Consider the following 26627-nt stretch of genomic DNA (forward strand, 5'->3'; position numbering starts at 1 on the left):
CAACTTCGCCTAATACAAACTTGCATGTTTGTAGAAATATCTTCTACTAGAAAGGACAATCTGCAACCCGGTTGTGGGTACATGGCTGGCTGCCATCTAATGCCTGCATTGAATCCCCACTCCAACTCACATCATTGGAGCACTTCCTCCTCTTCTCCAACCAGAGATGGGCAGAACCTGAATGCTACAGGGAGCCTGCATGGGGAAAGTAGGTATAGCAGCAAAAGCCGGCATTTTTTAGCAATGGCTGGCCAATTTCTTTCTCTTTTTTTTTAAGGAAGCTGGAGTTGGACTTTAGGACTCCTGTTCAGCTACAATAATTTATCTGGGCCGTGTTATCTTTGCCTCCTAACATGTCTGAACTTTCTCTGGCCTCAAGTCTGAAGCTGACAGCTTTTTCTTCATTCAGAGCGGCTTGTTACAGGTTACACAGCAGGGAAAGCCTCCCAGCTGTGTAACCTGTCATGGAAGGAGCACTGCCTCCGGCTTTTGACAGCTAAGTTAGGTTACACAGAAGCAGGCTTCCCCACTGCTTGTGTAACCTAACATAGTGAGGCCAAAGCTGCAACTGCCTCTACTTTCTGTTAGAGGCATGAGCTCTGTGGATGGTTTGGACCAATGGCAAAGCACCATTGGTCCAAGCTGTCCAATCAAAAAAGAGAAAAAAAACACCAGTGGCGAGCAAGTGAGGGACAGGAAGGCTCCTCTGTCTCCTCCCTTCTCCCTCCCTCCTCCACACATAGCTCGGTGACTGGGTTGGGGGTGGGGCCTCGACAGGCTGGCAGCGGGCAGGGGGAATGGCTCACCTAGCTCGGCCCCTACTGCACGTCACTAGTCTCCACTATGTTTTACGCACCACTTACTATATGACAGCCCAACCAAATCAACACGCAAACAAAGTGCAATAAATTATCTTTACTATGAACAATGTGATGCCCAGTGCTGGACAGCAGACGTTGGGTTTCATGTGAAGCTGGTTATCTGGGCATCTAACACTGGTTTTCTATTTGAAACAAAAGACTTGGCACTCTGCGCACGGGAGGGTGGCACACTGACATCGTTTGCAAGAAGGGATTTCTGTGATCCTTGAGGATGTTTCACTCGTTTAGATCTTCCTATAAGAATACACCATGTAAAAAAAAATAGTACAGTATTCATTAACATATCCAATGACGACTGTCAAACCTTCTATATGTTCATACACAAAGCAAAATATTGGCAAACATCTCTGTACCCTCTCACTAGAAGAGTAGCAAAAGATAATCAAAATGAGATCTGAGGACACAGAAGCATTACTAAAGATGGAATACAATGTTATCTCTATTAGAATCATTTATAAGTATTTCAATCAAACAAAAAGCCTAAAACATCACCTAAGGCCTCAGCTAGATGACGTAGGGTCCATTCACACCATGTGCATTGGGGCTGCACTGACCATTGTCTCCAGGAAATTTGCCTTGTCGTGGACGGGAATGGTTCACACCACCACGTTACGATGCGAACGCGGTGGTGTGCGCTGAAAAAGAGTACGACATGCTGGGGGTTTTCTTCAGCACAGCGGGATGTGATGCAGTACAACCGCCTCGCACCCCGCTGTGCCCGTAGTACTGAATGAAATGTCACTTGTGACATTTGAATAAAGTTCTACTAAACAAAAACAATGCGCTGTGCGGGGATCGGTGCATCTGCACTGTGCCAGGGCAATGCACATCAGACACTGTGGTGTGATTGGGCCCTAATAGTATGGTAACAAAAAGTAACTGAAATTATGTTGTCAATACATCTACTCCATACTCAGCCTGACGATATTTAATATGTCTAAAAACTACCTCCAACATAGCCAAATAGTACAGACATATAATTGGAGTAACAGGTCCATGTGATGGCTCTGATCATGTGTGGAGTAAGTACTGAATAGATTGGATGGAGGGTTTGCGCTAAATATCAAATAGTCACTGCCCACCAATGCCCCACCCTGGAACCTGTATGAAAATAAAACAAATTTGAACCAAAGGGGAGATCATGGCCAGTGTGAAAATGAGTATATAACAAAGCATACATATTGGTCATAACCTGAAGGCTACAGTCACACTGCCACTTCCAAAATGATAATGAGACATTGGGGTTGATTTACTAACCTTATAAACACGCCACGAACAAGTATACACCTCTGTAGTGTGTTCCCTCCCAGCATGATCTATTGGTGGAATCTAAACACCTTTGTAGTGTGTACACACCCAGCAGGTGTGTTGTGCAAAGCCTTGCAAGAATTGCAAGGTGATGTTGTGTAAATTAGCTCTACGTTGTGTTGCTTGCGTTGATGAATGCAGGAATGTAAATGCATGAGCTAACCATTTTTGTCTAAACTGGGAAGCAGCATTATATATGCATCATGTGCATGATTTTTCCATATATGGCATTAGTGGAAATATGCTTTTAGAGACTTTTTGGTTGATAAATACGTTTTGCTGTGTAAAAATAACACGCACCTAGTGCGTGCGTGTGTTTAGGTTAGTAAATCACCCCCATTGGGTGAGGTCTGTAGTACCATGCCGTGTACAAACCTCAATAGCCAACCCGATGTCTTGGAAGTGGCAGTGTGAATGTAGCCTTCAGGTTATGACCAATAACCTCTGACCAATTTTAGGCACCCCTAAAGTTAACCCTTGCAGTGAGTACCCCTCTGCACTGCAAGGGTTAAATGTTTGTTAACTTTAAGAGTTTTTTTCCCTTCTTCCCTGTGTTGACCCTTAAATATACCACCCTTCATGCCACTTTTACTTTGTTTCCTGCTAGAAATGACATTTGTGTCCACACAATTTACACCGGACTATACAAAATATATAAATACATAGTACATATTACTTAAAGAGGAATTTTAAATCTTTAACCCTTACAGTAGGACTACCCCCACACTGCACGATTTAACTGCTAGTTTTGGTCTAGAGGCACAAATAAAGAAAATATACTCACCTGATACTCGATCCTGTCTGGTTACTAGACCGGCCCCTGCAGCCTCTTCTCCCCCGGGCTCCAGAAATCTAAGAATCCGTGAGGTCACCACGTCTAATGCAGGCCCATTCTCCTGCATTAGATGTGAGGTTGCTGAGGAACATTACATAGCCGGAGCGGAGGGGGAGAGAGGTGAGTGTTGAATGCCACAGGATATAGTATCATTCAGGTGAATTTATCTTCTATATTCCGGCCTCTAAACCAAAACTAGCAGTGCGGAGGTAACCCACTGCAAGAGTTATTTTTTTATAAAAACCTGTAGTTCTTCTTTACGATATTTTTGCATGCCAACATAGAAGTGAAACACTTTGCTGTCTCTGGTCCTGAAATGTTACACGTGTGGATTATGTGCCAGTGCCACCCAGTGCATGCACAAGATGGGAAGTCTAAGTAAAGCGGGGTCTGATGGTATGGAGAGGCTCCACATCACACTTTCAAAGGATATTATAAATGAAAGTAAATGGTTCCCACTTTGCCTACTAGCGCCTTATAAGTGGTGTGATTGGGCCCTACATGACAGGTGCAATGATCTTACCATCTTTAACATGTATAGCTGGTAAATTGGAGTCCATCCTGCCATGATAAATTTGACCATCAGATCCCTGAATATCAATCTCCTCCTGCAGATGAAGGTGCATGATAAAAATTAGGGAGGCATAAATTCAGGGAAAACATAGATGTAGAAAACAAAACAAGTTATGTAATTTCCCCAGTGGGGACACGTCGATAATAAAAACCTGATAGGTGTTTTAACTAGAAATGGACCGATACTAGTATTGGTATTGGTGCTAATACCAAGTATTTGGGCAATCACTCATACTTGGCCGAATGCTCTGATACTTACCTCCGATACCAGAACGTCTGGTCAGAGGGAGATCTCCTTCTGACCAGCAGTGCTGAGGGAGCATGGAGCCAGCTTCCTTTCCAATCCAGGAAGCCAGGAGGTGGATTGAGACCTGCCTCCCAGCTTCCTGAGTGGCTAGGAAGACGGCTTTACTTATTGATAGGCAGCCTGGCTTCCTAACCAATCATGAAAACAGACAGCATGTGTCGTCCCCCCCCCATAGATTCCTGATTGGCTAGGAAGCCAGCTTCCCTTTTGCTAGGCAGACTGGCTTCCCCAATCAGGAAGCCGGATGGCATCGCATGACCTGCCGCCTGGCTTCCTGATTGGTCAGGAAGCCAGGCAGCCTTGGCACGTGTAGCCATTGTTCTTTCGATAGAACACCGGCACACAGCACCAGTATCGGTACTTGGTATCGCCGAGTACCAAAAAAAAAATATTGGTACTCGTACTCGATACTGAAAAACCCATATTGGTGCATCCCTAGTTTTAACCCACCTCCACTATATCTGAGAAAAAGGTTTTTTCCAGAGTTTCACTTTAATCTGTTTTTCTGTAATCCAAGGCAGCCAGATTTCACAGAGCTCCTCTACGTGTGGAATGGGTGAGTCTGCTTCTTGTAGCTTTTTCTTCTGTAAGGTCCCCTCTTTGTGTTGAATATATCATCAGTCAGATTCCATTTCCAAAGCAGGTTTGAATCTGGCTGGCAGTAAGAAACATCTTAGGGATGATACTAAGACAACAAGGAGCCTGCAGTGGGAGTGTTTGGGAATACCTCATCTGCATTATACAGGAAAGCAAAAACGGTTCCCAGATCACCAAGAAAAAAGAAGTTGGGAGGTGTACCTTTAACTTGCACAATGTCATATCTGATTGACTTTCTCTTATTTCCCTATTCTTTTTATTTATTTAGCATTGGCATAACCCACAAGTCTGGGAATAATTCACACACGTACCTGACCTGAAGATGCTTACAGTCTAATACTCACACACACTAAGGCCAAGTTAGCAATGACCCAGTTATTCTGATGCTACTTTTTAGGCTGTATATGGAAAAGCCTATTTAAAACAATAATATAAATTCCCAATTCTTGTGGCCCAAATCTGATAAATCAGTTATAGCAATAACAATATGTAAGAAGGACTGGGAGTGGGGCCTCTGAGACACTCTGAACATGACCTCTGACTATATGTAACACTGACTATACCCTGACACAATACGTAGCCTCGGGGGTCATTACAGAACTTATTGCATGTTGACAACAAAGAGTTAGTGCTTTAACCAGCAGACCTGCCTTGTAGTGCATCAACATAAACCTAAGGACATGTGCTGATGGGCCTCTGCCTGTGTCAGAACTGTTTCTGCAACCTTTTCTGGACACCTGTCTAAAGGGGATATCCCATCTTTTTTTTCATGAGATCTCTATACTGCTGCTGTGATTGAGAAGGGAAGTGAAGGCAAATCTCTACATCAGGATGCACACAGAAAAAAAAATACAGGAGTCCCTACTCTATACAAAACTTTAAAAAAAAACGTTTGGTTGTATTCTGTCGGTGTGGTGTGATTGGAAATGGAACCCAAAGTGACAATACATATATGGTCAGTGCTAAACACTGGTCTTTACCTTCAGACCAACTCCCACCAGATCTTCTTCTTGAGAGGAACACGGGGTGATACCCTGCATCCTGACATAACGTCGATGCGGGAAGGTCACTGTGTGGCTCCCTCCACATTTTCGGTTAGTTGGTATATACCCAAGATCAGTAAAGTCAGCAATGCGATCACTAATAAAAGCAGAAGGTCAGAAAGTTACCAGGATTTTACATACAATCACCTGACATGGACGGTGTCTGTACAGCTACACACTTTCTATCATTCACATTTGGGACACAGTTGGCTGACCAACAATATACAACTCACTATATCATCTTAGACATCTGATAAAGCTGGGATCAAGTGTTAGGTTAGACTCAAGGATAGGGAGATTAAGTGTAAGGCTGCATTCACACAAGGCATTCTTGGAATCCTGCGGCAAGAACCTATGGATTCTTTTAGCGGGAATCCCAGATGTCCCCATTCAGATGCAGCCGCTGTGCCTGTTCTACTTAATGGCAAGGTGACAGTGGCCTCATCTGTCAGTGGCAGTCCGCATGTATTCATCATGATACGATCACATGCGGCTTGGGATAGATGATTGTAACTGTAATCATCTATTATCTATCCCGAACTGCAGGTAATCTTACCATCTGTGATGGACTGCTGCTGACAGATGCAGCCGCGGTCACCCTGTCAATAATTTGAACGGGCGCAGTGACCGCATCTGAAAGGGGATACCTGGCATTCTTGCCTCGGGAATCCATAGGTTCTTGCTCCATGGATACATGAATGCAGCATAAGCCACGTGTGAATAAGAGTTAAGTGTAGGGTGAACTTGTGCAATGCACATGCAGAATAAACAACACGTTTACTTAATTCAGGCCCCTGCAGCAGCCTATACTCACCTACCCTTCGCTCAGTTTGCTCCTGGGAGGGAAGAGACATACTTGGTAATTCTGGGTTATGGGAATTCTTTACTCACCATGCTCCCATGTGACTGTGCTGGTTGGCAGTTGGCTGCTCAGGCACCAGCACTGTCACAAGGAGGTGGGGAGAGCCCTCAGCCCTGTGTAAGCTCTCACAGGACATTACTGCTACTCCTTATTTTCAGTAGCAGAAAAGGTAGTAAGTGTGTATAGGGGTGCAAGTGTAATCTGCTATGGGGATCAGCTTTAGTAAACCTGCTACATTGCCCTACATAGGATAAGTGCAGGTTACTGACCTTTACTCTGCTTCACTAAAAATCATATCAGCATGCAGTTCTCTCTCATATGAAATCGTATTACATTTATTAGCTAAACAAACTGTCAGGATCCAGAGCACCCCCAGGTGGTGCTGGAGCCAGGTCCTGAAGTTCCTGTGCTCGCCTGCGGGTGTCTCCAGCAGCCAGGAACTGTAAGGAACCAGCAGCTCCAGTACTCACCTGCGGGTGTGCCCCAGCTGTGACTGATCATCCCATCACCTGGTGCTTCCTGGGAGGGTATTTAGGCCCTCCCTGCAGTCAGGAAGCTGGCTCAGTATTGCGTCGCCTGCACTTGACTGATTCCCATAAACCTGAACCCTGCTTCCTATTTGCAGACCTGTCGCCGACCCGGCTTGTTAACTGACCACTCTCTTGGATCCTGTTCCTGTACCATGCTGCTGCCCTCCTGATAATGACCCGGCTTGTACCTGACCACTCTTCTTTTATCCTGAGGACTGCCATATATCTGCAGGCCTGTTACCCCTCCTTGTTGCTCCCCCCTGGCTGTAGATGTGTGTTTGTCCCAACGGTGGGTTTATTACTTCACTACCAAACCTGTGGGGGGTTGAGGGGGTTTGTAGTTTTGTTGTTGTGTAGCAAATAAACTGTGTGCATAGAACCCTATCCTGTGTGGGCATATTAATTTGTTCATCCTGCGTGGGTACCTGCATGTGGTGTGAGGACGCCTGTGCATGGTACCCTGACACAAACATATTTTTATTTTACTTAGATGTACTGTTTTTCCACTTCTTGGTACTCTTAGGCATTACTGATGTACTCCGGGCCTAACAGATGCATTCTGGGAAGGCTACATCAGCAGTACATTGCTGGGAAATCTCTGCTGTAAACTGTAAAATCTGCAAAAATCTTGCTTGATTGGGGAAAGGCATTCTTCCCTCTGAGATAATGTGCACATTATCTCAGAGGGAAGAATGTGTCAGCGTTCCAGGAAGTAAAAGGAGATGGATTAATCTGCCCTTAGTAAAAATGGCCACTGTAAGAAGAATGGGGAGGAAAAGAAAAATAATGTATGAAAAAAAGAAATTATCTAAATGTATCTGTTTATAGATTGCCATTACTAAACATTTCTAAAGGTGCCTCTGTTGTCATTTTGTAAGATACAGGTGAAGTTCCTCTTTAAGAATACAATGCAATACTTGATTTAAAATGCAACTACGGAAGCACTATTGACCACATACGTAATTTACATATTTGAATAAAAGTATATACAATGTTTTTGCGTTATATTCAGAGTATGTCATTGAAAGAACAAAGAAAAACTGGACTAGAGTTTAAGAGTACTTGTACATTTGGAGGGCGAGTGTTCCAAGAACTTAAGCAATTATGTGACAATTATAAGATAATTATCAGCTGTTTTCACAAACATGTTCTAACTTGTGTTTCATATTCACGTCTTAAAAGTATTATTTTCTTGCAAAATATTTCCTCTGTCTAGTCCATTTTTAAAATATATTGTATTTTTTTAAATTTGCTGAGGAGATATTGCAACCTGAAGATCCTTAGCTCCCAGTTTCCCCAGTCACTAGTCGAGGCTTGAGTGTAGGTGAAACAAACTCTGGTTTATTGAGAAACTGCACAAACTTTTATACAGCAAGTGATGAGATCAGATTATAATCCCATCACATCCACCCTGCCCTCCCTAGACAATCGGTCTGCTCAACACCACAGGGTTTCCCCTGCTAACGAGCTCCAGATAGCCATAGCAGGAGCCTGGCCAGAATGTCATTGTTCTGAGCTCCCTCAGAGAACAATGGGAGATAACGAGGGATGGTGCTGATAGTCTTTCCATAACCAGGTTACTCAGTATAACGCACTCAAACATAACTCAACACCAATACACATTTAACTCATAAAACTGATCACCATGTCGTCACAGAGGGCATACAGATATACGAGCATTACCTGATCTCACATTAACCAGCCATTCATGCCATTATACAGGGAAACAATAAATTACAAACTTTTGAATTTCGGCTATTGACACAGAGAGCACAGAGCATTTATATACTCGTGCTGTGTCTACATGGGTATGATGGCCATCCCTGGAGAAGACTTGATGGTTCAGATGGTGGGATGAAACTTAGTACCAAGCGTGGGATGTCAGGACTTACTGTCCATACTCCTTCTATCTACTCACCTACGGTTGCACTGCCGAATTTAATCTAGTTCGTAAACAGGGTCACTTTATGTAAGAGGCAGTAGACTTTTCTCCAAATTATTTTTACACAGGGGCACTTCCACAAACTGTGAGAAGAATCAGCTTTAGGCTTACCACTGGATAGTTAAAGTGAACCACCTACAGACTCTAGCATCTGGCAAGCTTGGCCTAAGGAGGAGAAAGGGGGCACTGGCTTATCTTGGGTGAAAACATGTCGATAACGTGGAAAAACTGAACATACCACGAATCCTGAGTCAACAGATTTCTCCTGGGTCTATGGAGGGCATACAGATATGCGAGCATTACCCGATCTCACCTTAACCAGCCATTCATGCCATTAGAAAGAGAAACAATGAAGTTTGAACTTTTGAATTTCTCCTATGGACACTGGGAGCACAGAGCATTTATATATTCATGCTGAGTCTACACAGGTATGATGGCCATCCCTGGAGAAGACTTGACCGTTCGGATGGTGGGATGAAACTTAGTACCGAGGGTGGGGAGACAGCACTTACTGTCCATATCTACTCACCTGCGGTTGCACTGACGAATTTGATCCAGTTCGTAAACTGTGAAGGGCCGAAGGGAGCGATGAAATGGCAGTCCTGGAATGTTGGGGATTGTTAATATCGGCCTGTGTGGGAAATAAGGAAAATAATCCTGTTATGTGGCTGATGATGATTACGATGATGATGATAATAATAATAAGAAGAATTAATAAAAACTTACGGTCCCGGTACCATCATGTTTATACGGCGGTCACATGACAGGCAGTGGAATAGCTGCCTAAAAGGTAACAGTTTAAGGTTTAAATTTAGGAATGAAACTTAAACATGTTATTACTGCTGTGTTATGTACATAGTAGGGAAATAATCGGGTGAGACTTGTGACTATGCTATGATTATACAACACATTATACATGGTATTTCCAGGAACAGGATTTTAGGAAATTACTGTATATAATTTGTATTTGGCCACTAGCAGCTTCATTCAACAAAAATGTCTTATTCTTAAGTGCGGAAACATATAGCAGCCAAACAGAATGGGAAGGATTGGGCGGCGGCACATAATGGGAAACTTAAAAGGACAAACTAAATTTCATAGAAATCCCTCTTGTACTGCTCATTCTTTAACAGCATGCAATTAAACCCATGCTGAGAGAAACACAGAGTCTGCCATTGCTAACTTCCTTCGGAAATACTACTTACTTGGCTTTCACCGACTTGCAGAGTTCCCATTGCCAATACTATCCCACACTTGCTGCTGGTGTGTGGAATAGTGAGTCCCCTGCTGGCTGCTGTGGTTCTTTCCCCCAACCCCTACATCACTATAATGTCATGCAGTGACATAGGGCTTGGTGGGAGGAACTACTGTGGCCAGTGGAGGGACACGCTTTTCCATACACCAATGGCATCAATTAGTAAAATGAAAGTGTTAATGCTAAAAGCAAGGGGCCAGAATCCTGGGATTTCTCGCTGCAATGACCTATGGAAAGGACAGAAGACCATGCAATAGCATCCCCGTATCATAGGTTCCATGTGTGCAACCCCTAAACCTACACAATGCTATACAATTACGACTTTCACACCATTTGGTTGGCTGTGTGGTAGCCATAAAAAAGAAGGTTTTACGTAAACTTTGGAGTGGTTTAATGTATATAAATTGATTGTATGGTGTCAAATCAGATATAGAGATGTTGTATATTATTCAAGAGCAGCAAGGGAATGCCAATCAAGAGAACAACTGCTTTAGATGCTTTTTTTGGCTTACTCACAGAAAAAAGTCCGGTCACACACCGCAAGCTTCTCTGAAATGTGTATTGTAGCACACAGGTACACATCGCCCCGCCGTGGACTCTCTTCACTCTGACATGTTTCATATCTCTATGACTAAGCCCATTATTGAGTGAAACATGTCAGAGTGAAGAGGATCCACCACGGGACGATGTGTACATGTGTGCTACAATAAACTTTTCAGCGAAGCTTGCGGTGTGTGCAGGGCCGGATTTACTCTCCCTGCATCCCCAAGGCCAGGTTCCGCAATGCGCCCCCCCAGGAGCTAGCTAACAAACCCCTGTGTGATAGCCTTTGGAGGTGACAGGTTCTCTTTATTTAACCTGTCACCTCCAATACAGAAGTTCTAGCACAGTATACACTGCTCCCCACATCGGCGGCCAGTGAGGAGAGACTCGGCGGCCGGGGGGAGGACGGAACCAGAGGAGAGAGGTAGGTGCGTTGGCAGGAGGGGAGGACGGACAGGCTGCAAACATTTTACACGTGATCGCGGCGACATAGCCGCGATCACTTGTAAACTAACAAGTGGCTTCCGCACATTACATTTAGTCCTGCCTTCCCAATGCAGGACTAAATGTAGAAGGCTACTTACCGCCCGGCGTCAGGGGACTCCACACCGCTGCCGCCCCTCTGCGCCCTGCCGCCCCGAGGCCTGGCCTCGGTGGCATTGTGGGGAATCCGGGCCTGGGTGTGTGAATCTATGAATCCCCATAAATTTCTCACTTTGTGAAAGACATGAAAATTGAACTGATACCCTATACAGTGATACCTTGGTTTACGAGCATAATTCGTTCCGGAAGCATGCTTGTAATCCAAAGCGCTTGTATATCAAAGCGAATTTCCCCATAGGAAATAATGGAAATTCAGATGATTCGTTCCACAACCCAAAAATATTCATATAAAAATGATTATAATACTGTAGTGTAATATAATACTGTACAAAATATAAAGAAAAATAAACCAATTACCGGTACCTTCGTGGCTGGTGTGGGGGGGGACGAGAGAGAGAAGGATTATTGTGTAGGACGACTTTCACTAACGGAATCACTGCTATCCCTTGACTCAATGGAATCTTTTTCATTTCGTGAAACCTTAACAAGGAATCTATCCAATGTGACATTGCATTGTCGTTAAAAAGACTCATCGCTCGCACTGCTACAGCCTTATTCGGGTGGTGCTTTTCTAAAAAATTTTGCTCTTACTGCAAGTCATTGCTTGTATATCAAGGCAAACTTTTTCAGAAATGTTTGCTTGTCTTGCGGAACACTCTCAAACCAAGTTACTTGTAAACCAAGGTATTACTGTAAATCATTTCAGTCAACCTGGACCAGGGAGATGACACAAATACAGAACACTACAGCAATGATACCCTCTAGTGGTCATAAGTTATTAAACCGTGCCAATTCACAGAATTGTTACCCTTTTGATGGTTTCACTTTTTTGCACCTTTTTGTGTGCGCTTTCATGTGTTTGTATGTGTTATCAACAAACATGTGTTTTTCTGCACTGCCATTGTTATCAATATTACATGCATCAATGCATCACAAAATAGATAGCACATATTAAGGCATCGCACAGATATGAACTAGCACCATTTGAAATAATGCCTATCTGGTGTACAAGCCTTAATGTGCAATATAATGTGCACATTAAAATGCACAGGTATGAATAGGCTCTTACCTGCGGATACCGGCAGCGTCATCAGACTCGTACTGGGGTGGTTTTTCTTGCAGCTGTCGGCGAATTTCCTTCCATCGTTCTTCTAATTTCTTCTTAAGAGGATCCAGTTCCATGCGATCCAGCTGTAAAATGGAGCTGGGTAAGAACAAGCACATATGTATGGTGGCATCTATATGTGTGATAAACAGACACATAGAAGGGAATTTATCAAAACTGGAGTAGACAGAATCTGGAGCAGTTGCCCATAGAAATCAATCAGCGTCTCTCTTTCATTTTCAAAGCTTAAATGAACAAACTTAAGAGACAAGCTGATTGGTTACTATGGACAACTGCTCTATATTCTGTCTGCTCCAGTTTTGATACATTTCCCTTTTAGAGCTGCTCCGTCGCAGAGATTTTCTATGATATTGAGTCTCGTTACGGAACACTTAAAATATGTCTAAACAAGTAGTACTCGAGAATGACTTGACTAAGGTAGAATGAATGTGGGGCGGGTGGGTGGGAGTTTGCTCCTCATCCGTCAGTCACCAACTGCTGAAGATGGAACCCCACCCACTCAGACCCCCACTAAAGCTCCACTTAACCTTTTGACCTGGACTATCGGGTAAGTAAACTAAGGCCAGAAGCCAAACCATTTACTCTTTGTATTGTCTCCCCTATTCACCTTGTCATGCTTGCCCTCCGCATATTTTTTGTTTTATTTTTGCTCCGGGCATAACTTTATGTATGACTTGCCTTGTGTTTCAGTGTATCAGTTGGGGTATGAAGGGCCTACAAGTAGAATACATTATTGGGACCAACCATGGCTCCCCTGCATCTCACGATACAATGCAAGATCCTGTTAAAAGGTTGCTGAAATCCTGCATTGTATTGTAGAATGCACTGGAGAAATTCCTAGTCCTAACTGTAAGAAATGTTCACAAATATAAATTTGCATATTGTAGGTACCTGGGTTAGGAAAGAATAGGGGAAGGGGGGAGATGTGCAGTAAACTCATTGCAAGGAATCAGCATTTGGTCATTTTTCTATGATTAGTTCAGAAATGACAGGTGAACTTTAAAAAACACTTATGTATATCTAACTGCTGAAAAGGCACAAGACACAGAACAAAAGATAGCAAAAAGGCAACATTATGTCTAAGTTTTAAAAAGGTTTGCTGAGAAACATAGAATTATTCAAATAAAATATATTTACATGATGTTGTGCCATGATTTAAAGTGTATCTAAAGCCAACACTTTATTTTATTTTGGATAGAGTAAGGGATTGATCACAACCCTGTCAGTTGTTTTCTTTTTCTTTTGCTGGGGAGATATCTCTTAACTTCCTGTCCTGTAGACGCACAAGAAGTTAGAGAAAATCTCTTCTGAGACGGTTCTCATGGGAACAAGTGTCCGTGTTGGAAGATTTCCCCTCTATTCTCCTCTATTTCCATCTATTCCTTTTCCAGAGACAACCTAAAATTCTGGATTTTCCTTCCTTTTTTTACCTGTGCCATCAAGACAAACAGAGAGGGTACATCTCCCCAGCAAGGATCCAGACATATAAAAACACATTTACATAATTTATATATTTATAGACATATATTTTATGTTGTTTTATATCTTAGCCCTGATAAAGGGGGGGGATTTGTGAGCCCCAAGAAGCATTGGTTGATTTTCTATGAACTTCTATGAACTAATATCATTAAAGTTTTACTGGACCTTTGGTATGTTTGTGGCGCTCTCACTCATTTGCACTTTTTTTCTTTACCTATAAAAACCTGACTGGGTTCTAACAATTCACTACTCTATCCAAAACTACAAAAAAAAAAGTTTTGGCTTTAGATACATTTTAAAAGTATGAAGCAAGTCACCTAAAAATAAAATGATCCCTACATTTTGACTTGATGTGTGTACAGTGAACGAGCACAGATACATACTCACTTTACTCTGCATCTCCAGGTTGATCTTTTCCAGCACTCTCTGCCAGTCCTGCTCCTGCCCACTTACTTTGCCCAGCAGCTCCTGCATCATGCTGTTTATGTGATCAGTGGTGGCATCAAACTGAGAGCGGCTCACTTTACCTTCCAAGGAATGCATGTCTGCTTGCTATCCAGAAATGGAGTAGAAGCAAAAATAAGAGTTGAGGCAAAAAAGTTAATGTACTTGTCTTTACATTGTAAAGTACACAGAGACATTCATAGTAACATGCTCAATACATGTTTGGTTGCCTACTCAGACATTAGAACAAAATTTCCACATAGCCATTGTAGGGAGGGATAGTGCTAGGGTTACGGGGAGGGTTAGTGTTATAGGGTGGTGTAGGGTAAGGGTTACAGGGAGGGCTAGTGTTAGGTTACATGGAGGGTTAATGTTAGGAGTACAGAGAGGGTTACTGTTAGGCTTAAAGGAAAGACTGATGTTAGGGTTATATGAAGAGCTAAGTTTATAGAGAGGGTTAGTGTTTAGGTTCCATGAAGGGTTAGGGTTAGGGCTACAATGAGAGTTAACGTTAGGGCTACAGGGAGGGATGGTGGTAGGCTAGTGCAGGAGAGGTGAGTATGAAAAGAAGGGGTTAAGTTCACATAAGGGAGGGTTAGTGTTAGGGTTACAGGAAGGGATGGTGTTAGGCTTACAATGAGCATTAGTATTAGGATTACAAGGAGGGATAGTGTTAGTCTGGTGTAGGAGAGGCGAGTATGCAAAGAAGGGGTTCATTTTACTTAGGGTTAAAGGGAAGCTTGATGTTAGGGTTATATGAAGAGCTATGTTTATAGAGAGGGTTAGTGTTTAGGTTACATGAAGGGTTAGTGTTACAATGAGGGTTACATAAGGAATTACAGGGTTACAGTGTCACTGAAAGGGTGGGCTAGTGTAGGGGTTACAGGGAGGGCTACTGTTATGGTTACAAAGGAGGGTTAGTGTTAGAGTTACAGTGTGGGCTAATGTTAGGTTACAGGGGAGTTGGTGTTAAGAGTAGAGGGAAAGTTAGTGTTAAACAGAAAGCTGATCGTAGGGTTATTTGGAGAGCTGCGATTACAGGAATGGTTAGTGGTAAGGCTACAATGAGGGTTAGTGTTAGTGTTACATGGAAGGTTAATCTTATGATGATATGGGGAGCTAGGGTTACAAGGAGGGTTAGCGTTTAGGTTACAGGAAGGGATAGTGTTGAGCTTACAATGAACATTAGCATTAGGATTACAAGGAGGGATAGTGTTAGCCTGGTGCAGAAGAGGTGAGTATGTAAAGTTGCAGGGTTGCAGGGAAGGCTAGTGTTAGGGTTACAGAGAGAGCAGTTTTTAGGGTTACATGGTGGGCTAGTTTTAGGATTACAGTAAGGGCTAGTGTTAGGGGTGCAGGAAAGGTTAGTGGAAGGGTTACACGAAGGTCTAGTGTTAGGATTACAGGGAGGGTTAGTGTTGAGATTACAGGATGGGTTAATCTAGGGGTCACTGGATAGGATAGTGTTACGCTTTAATTTTATGGTTACATGGAAGGTTAATGGGAGAGGGTTAGTGTAGTGCATTACTCTCAGCAGCGGGAGCTTTGTGTCCAAAACTGCCAATACAATAAAAGCTAATGTAGTGCTCGTAAGAGCTTCATATTGGAATCTTTAGTCACCCCGCGAAGACAAACTATTCCTGAAGCATTGTCTGACAGAAGAAATGTTCACATTTATTATATGTTAATAAAAAATCCTCACGACCCTTTTTGAATGGGAAAATCTACTCCAAATCTACCTTGAGCTCATCAGCAGTCATCAGCTCATCAACCTTGTCGACCTTCTTCTCCTCCAGCTTCTCCAGAGCCTGATAAATGGTCTGTCAGATATAAAAGGGTGTCATTAAAGAAAGCCTCTAACAAGAAATACTGAGGCTATTATATTGCTGAGCTTCTTCTTAAAAATACTAGTCTCTTGGAGCAGTTGTTTCTTAGTTACTGACCAGGAACAAGCATACTGCAAACCACACAACTAGTATTCTCAGAAGGAGAGGAAAACAATGACAGCCTCTATATTTATCTCAGGACAGTTTGCTTTTTAATAAGAAAGGCAGAACAGGAGAAAACAGTAATTGGATGCAGAGTGCATGGATAATTAATAGTGACTGATATTTTTGTAGGAAAAAAGAAAAGAGAACTGCCATAGTATGAAGAGACACCAGGAATGAGAATGTCCATAATTAAAGGAGGTGACAGCAACCAAGATGGTGAGGTTTTTTTTTTTTCCTCTAACATTTATGTGTCTCTGCTTCTCTTGCTGATCCTGGAATATGGAGCCTGAGGACTTGTCCAGCTGCTCCAGCTCCTCTTGCAGCTGCCGCACTTTGTCCTGGAGCAGATCCTTGTCCTCAGAGGGGAACACAGAATCATTAAAGAAGTAGAATATTAATGAACAACGGGCAAATTTAAAAATCAGTTTAAAACATCAGCATAAAAGACATACATTATATATGTAGTTGTTCCTTTTTAAATACAATAAACACCCGGTGAACCTGTCAGTAAAAAAAACTTTTCTAAAGTTTTGCAGCAGACTGTCGTGTCTCTGGAATGGATACATGGTGTCTGTGTATAGGTTTGTAACCTGAGCCAGCACTACAGGAAGAGGCCCTGAGCTGCAAAGGGAAGTTCTCTCCCAGCATGAGAAGACATGAGGATTTAAAAGGAAGAGCAGCAAAGAGAAGGAAACTACCATGGATTACAGTAAGGCACACAATACAGTATTGGTTTATGTTAAAAAATCTGAGGGTTTAATGTCACTTTAACTGTATTTAAATATACTAACTCAGATAAGGATAAAGGTCACTTCTCTATAAATTACTAGTAATAAATTAAAAATAATAATTTAGGACGGTATCCATAAAATAATTTTTGCAATAACTGAAACCATAAGTTATTGCAAAAATGTAATTGCAAGTCACGATAATGCACATTTTATGCAAGTTTGTTACTTGTTGCTCGTAGGGCAGCACACCGATTTCAGTGAGCTGCCCTACGTGTGACAAACACGGCACAAAAGCTCATGGACCTTTTTGAGCTTTGCATGTTTTTTGCACATCTGTCACATGTCTTTGCTCATGAAAAACGCATATCTTGTGTGGCACATTTGGGGTGCCATTAACAAAGAATGGCACTGCAAGTGCAACATGTACAGTATTTTTCACACATTTCGTGAACATGCGCACATTTGCAGGATTTTTAGCACATGAATAAATGTGAGTGGAGGCTCACAGCTCACTCAGCTGGAATCATTTATTGAAGTTGTACCACATCCAGAGGCTGATTTACTCTCTCTGCTGCCCCAATGCCAGGTTCCTCAATGCACCCCCCTGTATGCAGGCTGCATACAAGTGATCTCGGTGACCTCGCCGAGATCACTTGTGCAAAACAATCAGCGGAATCCCCGCTGTACATTTAGCTCCGCTTGCCCAAAGCAGGGCTAAATGTAGAAAACCACTACCCACCCGGTGCCCAGAACTTCATATCCCGGACATCAGGAGATAGGAATTCCACACCACTGCTGCCCCTCTACTCCCTGCTGCCTCGAGGCCGGTCCTCAGTTGGACTTTTGGCAAATACGGCCCTGACCACATCACTGGTGGCCCGCTCAAGGTCCTTCCCCTCTGATGCATTTCACCCAATCACAGGCTTAGTCATCATCCCTACGACTAAGTCTGTGATTGGGTGAAATGCATCAAAGGAGGCGGACCTTGGGTGATGTGGTACAAGATTCGTTAAATTATGCCAGCAGAATCTGGTGTGCGGTCAGATTTTTTTCTGTTTGTTTGGGCTCATATTGGAGCAAGGACGTGCTCCCAGTGGCAAGCACCCGTCTCATTCCTTTCCTGAGCCGTGGAGGAACAGTGCTTATTTTCAGCCCCCTGGCAACTACTGTATTCAGTTCAGTGGATAATGTTTCACTGAGGGTGGTAGCTGAGCTATTTCAGGAACATCAAAGCAGGCAGCCTGCTGGTATTTACATGGGCAATAACATTAGTGCCCACGCTGTGTGGGCACTAATGCTTAAATCACAGATTAAGAGAAAGGGGGTTGCAGTCCGGCAGACATTAGACTTCATGAGCCTATGAAGAACAGTGGACAATGTAATTTTAAAGTGGCTGGGGTTGGTACGTGCCACCACCAATGACCATTTACTAAAAGCCCCATGCAGTTACATTAGCAGAGAGCAGTCTCACCTTTTCACTGTTACTTTTTAACTCTTCTACGTCTTTATAAAGGGAGCTCAGCTGCTCTTGCAGGCCTGATAGGTTTTTGAGATGTTCAGCTGAAAAGTGAGCAATTAATAGATACATTAAGATACAGAGTGTAGAATGGATTACATTATAGATACCTTTTATTTCAAAGTGGTCAACCTGCTCCCATTTAAAATAAACCTGTACCTCATGCACAATGGACAAAGTATAGGTTCACTTTAAAAGAGGGAAATTTAGATATCAGTACTTCCCTGGACTTCCCGACCTCCCTGATCCTCTGCCAGGTCGCCCCAAATAACTCTTCAAGTCTAAACACCACCACTTGACGCCATTTGGGCCTAGCAACTGTTTGTTGAGGCTGGCCTGTGAAGAACAATACTCCGAATACTCAGAAGTAGTAGGTACCTGTGGTTCCTTGCAGCATGCCGAGTTCTGTTCTATCTTCTTTGATTCTCTCCAGTGCCTCCACCCGTGCTTGAAGCAATGCATGTTCCCCAGAAAGGGCACCAATGTTGCGAAGTGCTTTCACTGTATCTGCAAAGCGATGTGATGGACGGCTGCCATGGGAGGATGATGGTGTATTTGGGGGTGTATCTTTATTTGGAGTACCAGGATAGCTAGCAGGGGCTGGGGAATAATTATTGCTATCACCTACAACCATTAGCTGTGCTGTTGTTGTGGGGTGTAAACCAGGAATTTGAGTTGTTCCATCTGCACTAAGTGTAGCGAGTGAGGAATAACCATCTCCAGGAGAACCTGGAGAGTATGCATTCTCCTGACTAACAATAGGAACATTAGTCACAGAATGGTCAGTAGCAGGACCGCAAGGTTGAGCATGGGAATTATCTTCAAGTTTCTGGCTTGCTTTATCTGTTTGAAATGGGATGGATGTGCCTTCTTGACCATTCCCTTGAGTAAGTTCTTCATGAGTGTCAGAAGCAGAGAAGGAGGACTTCCCAATGGGTTCTTGTGCTAGACTTATTTCCGTTTCAACAACAGTGTGTACAGGTTCTTCAGTTTTAAGGCCCTCAGTAATTTGTGCAACTTCAACCGGAGCTTGGGACATGGATGCTGAAGTAGCTGGCTCTTGAAGAGTAGGTTGTGAAGTCATTTCCCCAACCAAAGATGTTTTAGAGGTTGTAGTGCCCTGATCAATGGGTAGAACATTTGAGGTCTGGGCATCCTGGAAGGAGAAGAGAAGAAGACAGCATTCCATAATACTGACACATGAGCCATTAAAATATTCCCCAGTCCAATACCAACTCTAGCTCTATGAGAAAATATATTTATAGGTTTTATAGCAGCGGTTCTCAACCTGTGGGTTGCGACCCTGTCGGGGGTCGAATGACGATTTGCCAGGGGTTGCCTAGTTTCTCCCGGCCACCCAGCCGAGCAGAGTAACCCTTTCTCTGCGGTTTTTTTTTTCCTGACATCGGGGCCACCGTAAGTCAGAAAGAAAACCCCACCATATGAAATCATAGCTAGATTCCTATTGGCTATTTCACTTTGCAATAGCCAATAGCAAACTAGCTATTGCACCCGCCCTCTGCTGCTGCCAATCAGCAGAGGGGGACTTGAAGTTCTCCATCAGGTCCCCTTCTAGTGATTGACAGCAGCAGAGGGCGAGGCGCAATGGAGAATAACACCCTCTATAGAGGAATACATCAGATCCCAGCAATAATACATTATATACAGCGTAATACAGAATACCAGCAGCTACAGAGGACTACAAATCCCAGCAATAATAAATTATGCGGCGCAATGGAGAATAACACCCTCTATAGAGGAATACATCAGATCCCAGCAATAATACATTATATACAGCGTAATACAGAATACCAGCAGCTACAGAGGACTACAAATCCCAGCAATAATAAATTATGCGGCGCAATGGAGAATAACACCCTCTATAGAGGAATACATCAGATCCCAGCAATAATACATTATATACAGCGTAATACAGAATACCAGCAGCTACAGAGGACTACAAATCCCAGCAATAATAAATTATGCGGCGCAATGGAGAATAACACCCTCTATAGAGGAATACATCAGATCCCAGCAATAATACATTATATACAGCGTAATACAGAATACCAGCAGCTACAGAGGACTACAAATCCCAGCAATAATAAATTATGCGGCGCAATGGAGAATAACACCCTCTATAGAGGAATACATCAGATCCCAGCAATAATACATTATATACAGCGTAATACAGAATACCAGCAGCTACAGAGGACTACAAATCCCAGCAATAATACATTCTACAGCGCAACGCAGAATAACAACAGCAACAGTGGACTACAAATCCCAGCAATAGAACATTATATTATAATGGACTATTGCTGCGATTTGTTGAATTCCTCTGGGATTTGTTGTCTCCTTTAAGCAGTGGTTCTCAACCTGTGGGTCGCTGTGTGATTTCTGCTGTGCTAGGTGAGAGTCCTCCTCAGCCCTCTCCTAGCGCAGCAGTGTCAGTTCCCCCGCCACGCCGCCAGATGTGGCTGCAGCAGCCGCGTCATCCCTAAATTTTACCGTTGGGGGTCACCACAACTTGGCAAATGTTACCAAGCGGTCCCGGCCCTAGAAAGGTTGCGAACCACTGTTTTATAGGAATAATGAGTGGATAATTGAATAATTAATTAGATTAATATAGGATTAAATTGTTGATTGGTCACACTGCCATTCTTTTCTGCAGTTCATTTTTCTTCATCGATGCCAATCATTAGACCTACAGGTGAAACTCGAATAATTAGAATATCGTGCAAAAGTAATTCCAGTAAGTGCTGCAAAAGGGGCCCAAACTAAGTACTGAGTACATATGCATGCTTGTACTTTTCAGAGGTCCGATATTGTTCTATGTACAATCCTTGTTTTATTGATTGCATATAATAATCTACTTTTTTGAGGTTGTGGATTTGGGGTTCTTGGGGTTTTCATGAGCTGTAAGCCATAATCATCACAATTATGACAAATCACGGCTTGAATTATCTTGCTTTGCATGTAATGAGTCTATCTCATATATTAGTTTCACCTTTTAAGTTGCATTAGTGAAATAAATGAACTTTGCACAATATTCTAATTATTCGAGTTTCACCTGTAATATCACAGAATTGTACATCTAAATTATTTTGATAAGCCTTATTAAACTGGAACTTTCCCATGCAGGGCAAAGCAACAGATTAATTTTATTGCCGACCCCTTCCTTCGTAAACTCACCTTTCCTTCACCCAAACACCCCCCCCTTCCCGTTCACTATCAGGAGCGAAGAGAAGAAATATCTGGAACTTCCAGGTATGAGGTCATGTGTCTCACATCCCTTTTTCTTATGTTATAGCACTGCTGCTTGGTGACTTGCCCAGCACTATTACATGGAGGTAGGGAAAGGTAAAGTTCAGATGGCCTGGAATTTCTCTGGTGAACAGAGAGGCGGGGAAGTCGGGGAATGGTAAGTTTTAGAGACTGCAGGATTGGGCCCTTTCACACCATCCTCAGTCCGTTTCCGGCCCGATTGTGGCCAGAACGCGCTGGAATGCATTGTGGCCAACTCAGTTTGTTGTGGGGCCGGAGGGGGCGTAGCGGTGCAGTGAAGTGAATGGCACCGCAGCCATGCCCTCCGGCCGCAATGCGATCGGCCGAACAGGAACGCAAGGCACATCAATGCTTGCGGTCCGGTCAGAAAAAATGCTGCAAGCACTATTTTTTCTGACCGGACCGCAGGCATTGATGTGCCACACGTTCACGCGCGACCGACCGCATTGTGGCCGGAGGGCGGGGCTGCGGTGCCATTCACTTAAATGGACCGCCATGCCCCCCCCTACGGAGCTGGCAGCAATGCGATCCAGTGTGTTCTGGCCATAATCGAGCTGGAACGCACTGAAGATGATGTGAACCGGCATTTTGAGGCTGCAGGATTGGTTTTTAAGTGAATCTGTTGCTTTGCCCTGCATCAAACAAATATCTCCAGCAGTTATTCTCTTGTAAAGGATATATGGACACTTTCTGCACCCAACAGAAAGTTTGCAGAAGTCTCTATTTGGCCTTCACACCAATGCTTTGCATTAAACCTAATCAAAGAAAGGGACAGATTTTTATCCAGAAGAAGAGGGATTATACTTACCTCTCTGTCAGCCAGTGTCTCCCACCTTCCCTCAACCTAGTGCTGCAGCCGGCTTTAGTGTCTTCAAGCATTCAACACTTCTGTCTACTGGATGCCCGTGTAACCCGCTGCAGGCTATGGTTCCTTCATCTGACACCTATATCTCTGCTGAATCGTCTAGTGATTAGGGGTCAGTGGAAAGAACCATGCCATGCGGCCGGGAGGACAGAGGCATTTGACACTCCCAGAAGTGTTGAATGCTCGAAGACACTAAACAAGGCCGCAGCACCGGAAAAGAGGAGACATGGACTGCCAAAAAGGTGAGTATAATCCCTATTTTTTGGCAGGGGAGTGCATTTTTTATTTATTTAGATGCCTGATTTATAAATCAGCCATATGCTGGATGAATGCCGTTCGTACGACATTCCTATCGCTAGGTGGCGCTAAAGAGCATAGGACTTCCTATGCTCCTTGGCTCCATCTAGTGGTGGAAATGGGTGCTTGTGAGCTTGTATATAACAAAAGAACACTGGCATCATAAGAGTTTTGTTGTCACTTACTATAATTCTATGCTAGAATTATTCTTTTGTGACCAGGAATTTGTCACTTTACGGTTAGGGAATATGGATATGACACAGCAATAGCTCTAGCAGTGATTATAACATCGCCGTATCCTTTACTTACCACAGCCGCCGGTTGTATCACCAAAGTGTCATGCAATATTTCCCACTGTACCACATTACTCAGATCACCCGGACTTGGAAACTTTGCCAGCCTCTCATCCAGATCATTCTATAATAACCGACACAAAAGGATTCAGGAATATTAAAGTATATTAATCCTCACAATGAACTTATCATATTTGCTCATGTTTGGTACATTGAAAGAATTTTGTTATAGCTGTTCCATAAGTTAAAAAAAAACTGTTGATCCTGCCAGAAATCTGGTGTTCTCCTGTATTCTGTGTACTCTGCAGTGTACGTTGTTTATTTTTTTTGTTCTTGGGTTTAGATACACTTTAAATATTTACTGAAGGGGAACCTTGAGTGCTTTGAAATAAATGTTCTTTCTTTATTATAAACTGGAGCTGGAAAAATATTAATTTATCAGGAAAATATGTACAGAATGAATGAGTATTTCATAGAAGCTTCATTTACAAAACTTGGAACAACTATGGGCAAAACTGTTCTTAACCCTTGCAGTGTGGAAACCCCAGCCGCTCTGCACTGCAAGGGTTAACGGCTCGTTTTCATTTAGGTACAAAAATAGAGTTATACTCACCCGAATCTCAGAGCTGGCTGGCTCTTGCACCGCTCCCGGTCCCTGGAGCATCTCTCCCCATCTGCTGCAGAGGTTTAAGGGTCACTGGAGAACACAAACCAGCGTTCTCCCGTGACCCAAAGCTCAGTATATGAGACGCCGCGCCCGGGACCACCCCACAGGTGAGTTCTACATTTCAGACTTTTTGCCCCATCCCATCTGACTCATTGCGCTAGGTTGTGGCGCTTTGGTCTCCTGTTTTGTTTTTTCAGTGCATACGTCGGACACCCAGGTCCATAATTACCAGGAGCCGCACACCAATGCACAACTCCTGCCTTGTTTTCCCTTTCCCCACCCATTAGCGCATAAAACATTGGACTTCCTTTTATAACTTTTCACGAAATACACTTTAATGCCTGGTTCTTTGGGTATTATTGGAGCAATGCAGCAATTGTGAGGCCCTGTAGACCATGAAATGCTTTTACTTACCAGCTTCTTCTGGACAGATTGATGTTCTATCTGCAAGTTTTCTACATCTCCCTTTGTAGCTACCTTTAGCTCCATGAGGGTCAGTCGCTGCTCCAGCTCCTGCACATTATCCTGCGTTTAGAATAATTAGGACAGCCAAGGTTACACATCTGTAGTGTACAGTTGTAGAGTGTGACTAGACGCACAAAGACACCTTTGTTTAGTACCTTTACTGCCCTCATAGTGCTACATATGGATAATAAAATATTGCACACCTCTTAGCTTTTTTTGAGACAGAAAAATAAACAGGGGTGAATGAGGCCCCCAGTGAGACTGGAAGGTACTGTGTATGATTGAGGGTTAAGGCTTCCAGTGCATGTGGGGAAGAATCTATTAATTAGAGCAGAAGTGAAGTTATAAAACAAAAAATTGCTGGGAGGTAGGGACTTTTGGCAGAAGAGACTTTGCACGTCTCTTTGTGAAAAAGTCTTCCTCTTTCCGCTATGCGTGGGGTGGCTAAAGAGGGTGCCTGGGAACCTGGAAGTGGCAGCCAAAATGGCGGGGGAGAGAGCAGGGGACCAATATCGATCCAAAACTGTTGGAGAAGGGCACACTTGTAAGGTATGGTGCAAATGTACCATAAGTTTCAAGTATTCTGTGCAAAAACTCACCTTTTAGGGCAAAAACACACCATTCTCAGAGCAGATAACTACCACTGTAAGCCATTTTTTAACATGTTATTTTAGCTGGAGTTCTGCTTTAAGTTTTTTTTATAGTCTAGACCTTTGGTTCTCAACTGGCGGGTCGTGACCCAAAAGTGGGTCGCGACCACGTGTTCAGTGGGTCACCGCATGCCTTCCACTTTTCTAGGTAAGAGGCTCCTCTTCCTCCCCCTAGCACAGCACAGAAAGCTCTTGCCCCAAGCAGCCATTCAAAATAAGCCAAGTGTCAGCTTAAGATGGGATGAGGCTATGGACGGGAGGGAGCTCCATCCATACAAGCATTGCTTACAGCTCCCTCACATGCCCTTTTGAGGTGCCTGGACCAGAGTGACATCACATTCTGGCTCCTGGCACCTCTACAGGGCGAGCAAGGGAGCTGTACAAGCAATGCACATATGGATGGAGCTCTGTCACAGCACAGCAGCCCACACTGGACCCCAGGCTGAGGATCCACTCCAGTTCTTGTAAGGTAGGGAGACTGGGTGGACCTTAAAAAAAAATACAAATGTTTTGAGTATGTATGTGTGTGTGAGAATGTCTGTGAGTGTGTGAGATTGTGTCTGTGGTTGTGTATGTATGTCAGTGTTTTTGAGGGCCCGTTTACACTAGTACAGTGTGTTAATCACATAGTAATGTGCGATTAACCCACTGTAGCACATAATCGCACCTACAATGCTTTCTGCTGCGGGAGGTGTGTTGCATTGCCATTCATTTGAATCGTATCCCAAACGCACCTCCCACCCACAGTTTGCATCAGAACGTGCAGTACCCTAATGCCTTGCATTCCATTGCGGTGCGACTTGGGTCGTGACTTAATGACCAAGGACAAATGTGGGTCCTGAGGTTACACAGTTTGAGAATCACTGATCTAGACTACTCTTTCTCAACCAGGGTGCTGTGGCCAACAACTGCATCGTGTAAATCCAAAGACAATAGCCAGCACTGCAATATGCAGAGAACAAAATACCACACAAAGTTTAGCTATGTGCTATAAGTGCTGTGTAAGTGTAGCTATGTAGTCTATTTGCTGGCTGTGTCCCCATGAGGGAGATTTGCCCACATTTCCTGTCTATGTGACGGTTTCAAAGAGAGTATGAAACAAGTAGGCACACCAAACATTATATATGATCATCAGTTATATTCAAATCATGAATATCATACATGTAAGCAGGTCATTGTGGACATGTTATAATAGAGGTGTCAGAGAGGACAGGAAGTGAAGAGAAATGAGGGAACACAGGCAGCATTTCAAATCTTACAGGGAAATCTTTCCAACAGGACACAGACAGCCGTTTAAATCTAGCTCTCAATCACCTATTTCCAGCACTATCCTACTCTAATATAAAGAATAAATAGTTGGAGTAGAGCTTTAAAAAAGGGTAGTGTCACTTGCCTGCTGTATGTTCTCTGTGACTTTCTGTAGCTGGCTTTCCACTTCTTGATGAGAGTCCTTAAGAAGACTGATCTCATGGAGCAGATCTTGTAACACTGTCATGGCCTGTAAACAGAACCCCAAAACACAAATTTATAAAAAAA

General features: G+C 43.3%; 1 protein-coding gene across 1 annotated transcript in view; it reads right to left on the reverse strand.

Annotated features, from left to right (window-relative positions):
• Window positions 1–940: 940 nt before the first annotated feature.
• Window positions 941–26627, reverse strand: part of QRICH2 (glutamine rich 2) — a 42634-nt gene continuing 16947 nt past the window's right edge. The window contains 14 exon segments of the mRNA XM_018568391.1: window positions 941–1115; window positions 3548–3632; window positions 5482–5641; window positions 9408–9509; window positions 9605–9661; window positions 12349–12470; window positions 14272–14432; window positions 16034–16148; window positions 16562–16675; window positions 18522–18610; window positions 18945–19722; window positions 23326–23433; window positions 24391–24501; window positions 26485–26589. Coding sequence (XP_018423893.1) covers window positions 964–1115; window positions 3548–3632; window positions 5482–5641; window positions 9408–9509; window positions 9605–9661; window positions 12349–12470; window positions 14272–14432; window positions 16034–16148; window positions 16562–16675; window positions 18522–18610; window positions 18945–19722; window positions 23326–23433; window positions 24391–24501; window positions 26485–26589 — 2259 coding nt within the window. The 3' untranslated portion in view covers window positions 941–963.

The sequence above is a fragment of the Nanorana parkeri genome, unplaced genomic scaffold, assembly GCF_000935625.1.
Source record: "Nanorana parkeri isolate BGI_ZX_2015 unplaced genomic scaffold, ASM93562v1 scaffold1182, whole genome shotgun sequence".
Taxonomy (NCBI): domain Eukaryota; kingdom Metazoa; phylum Chordata; class Amphibia; order Anura; family Dicroglossidae; genus Nanorana; species Nanorana parkeri.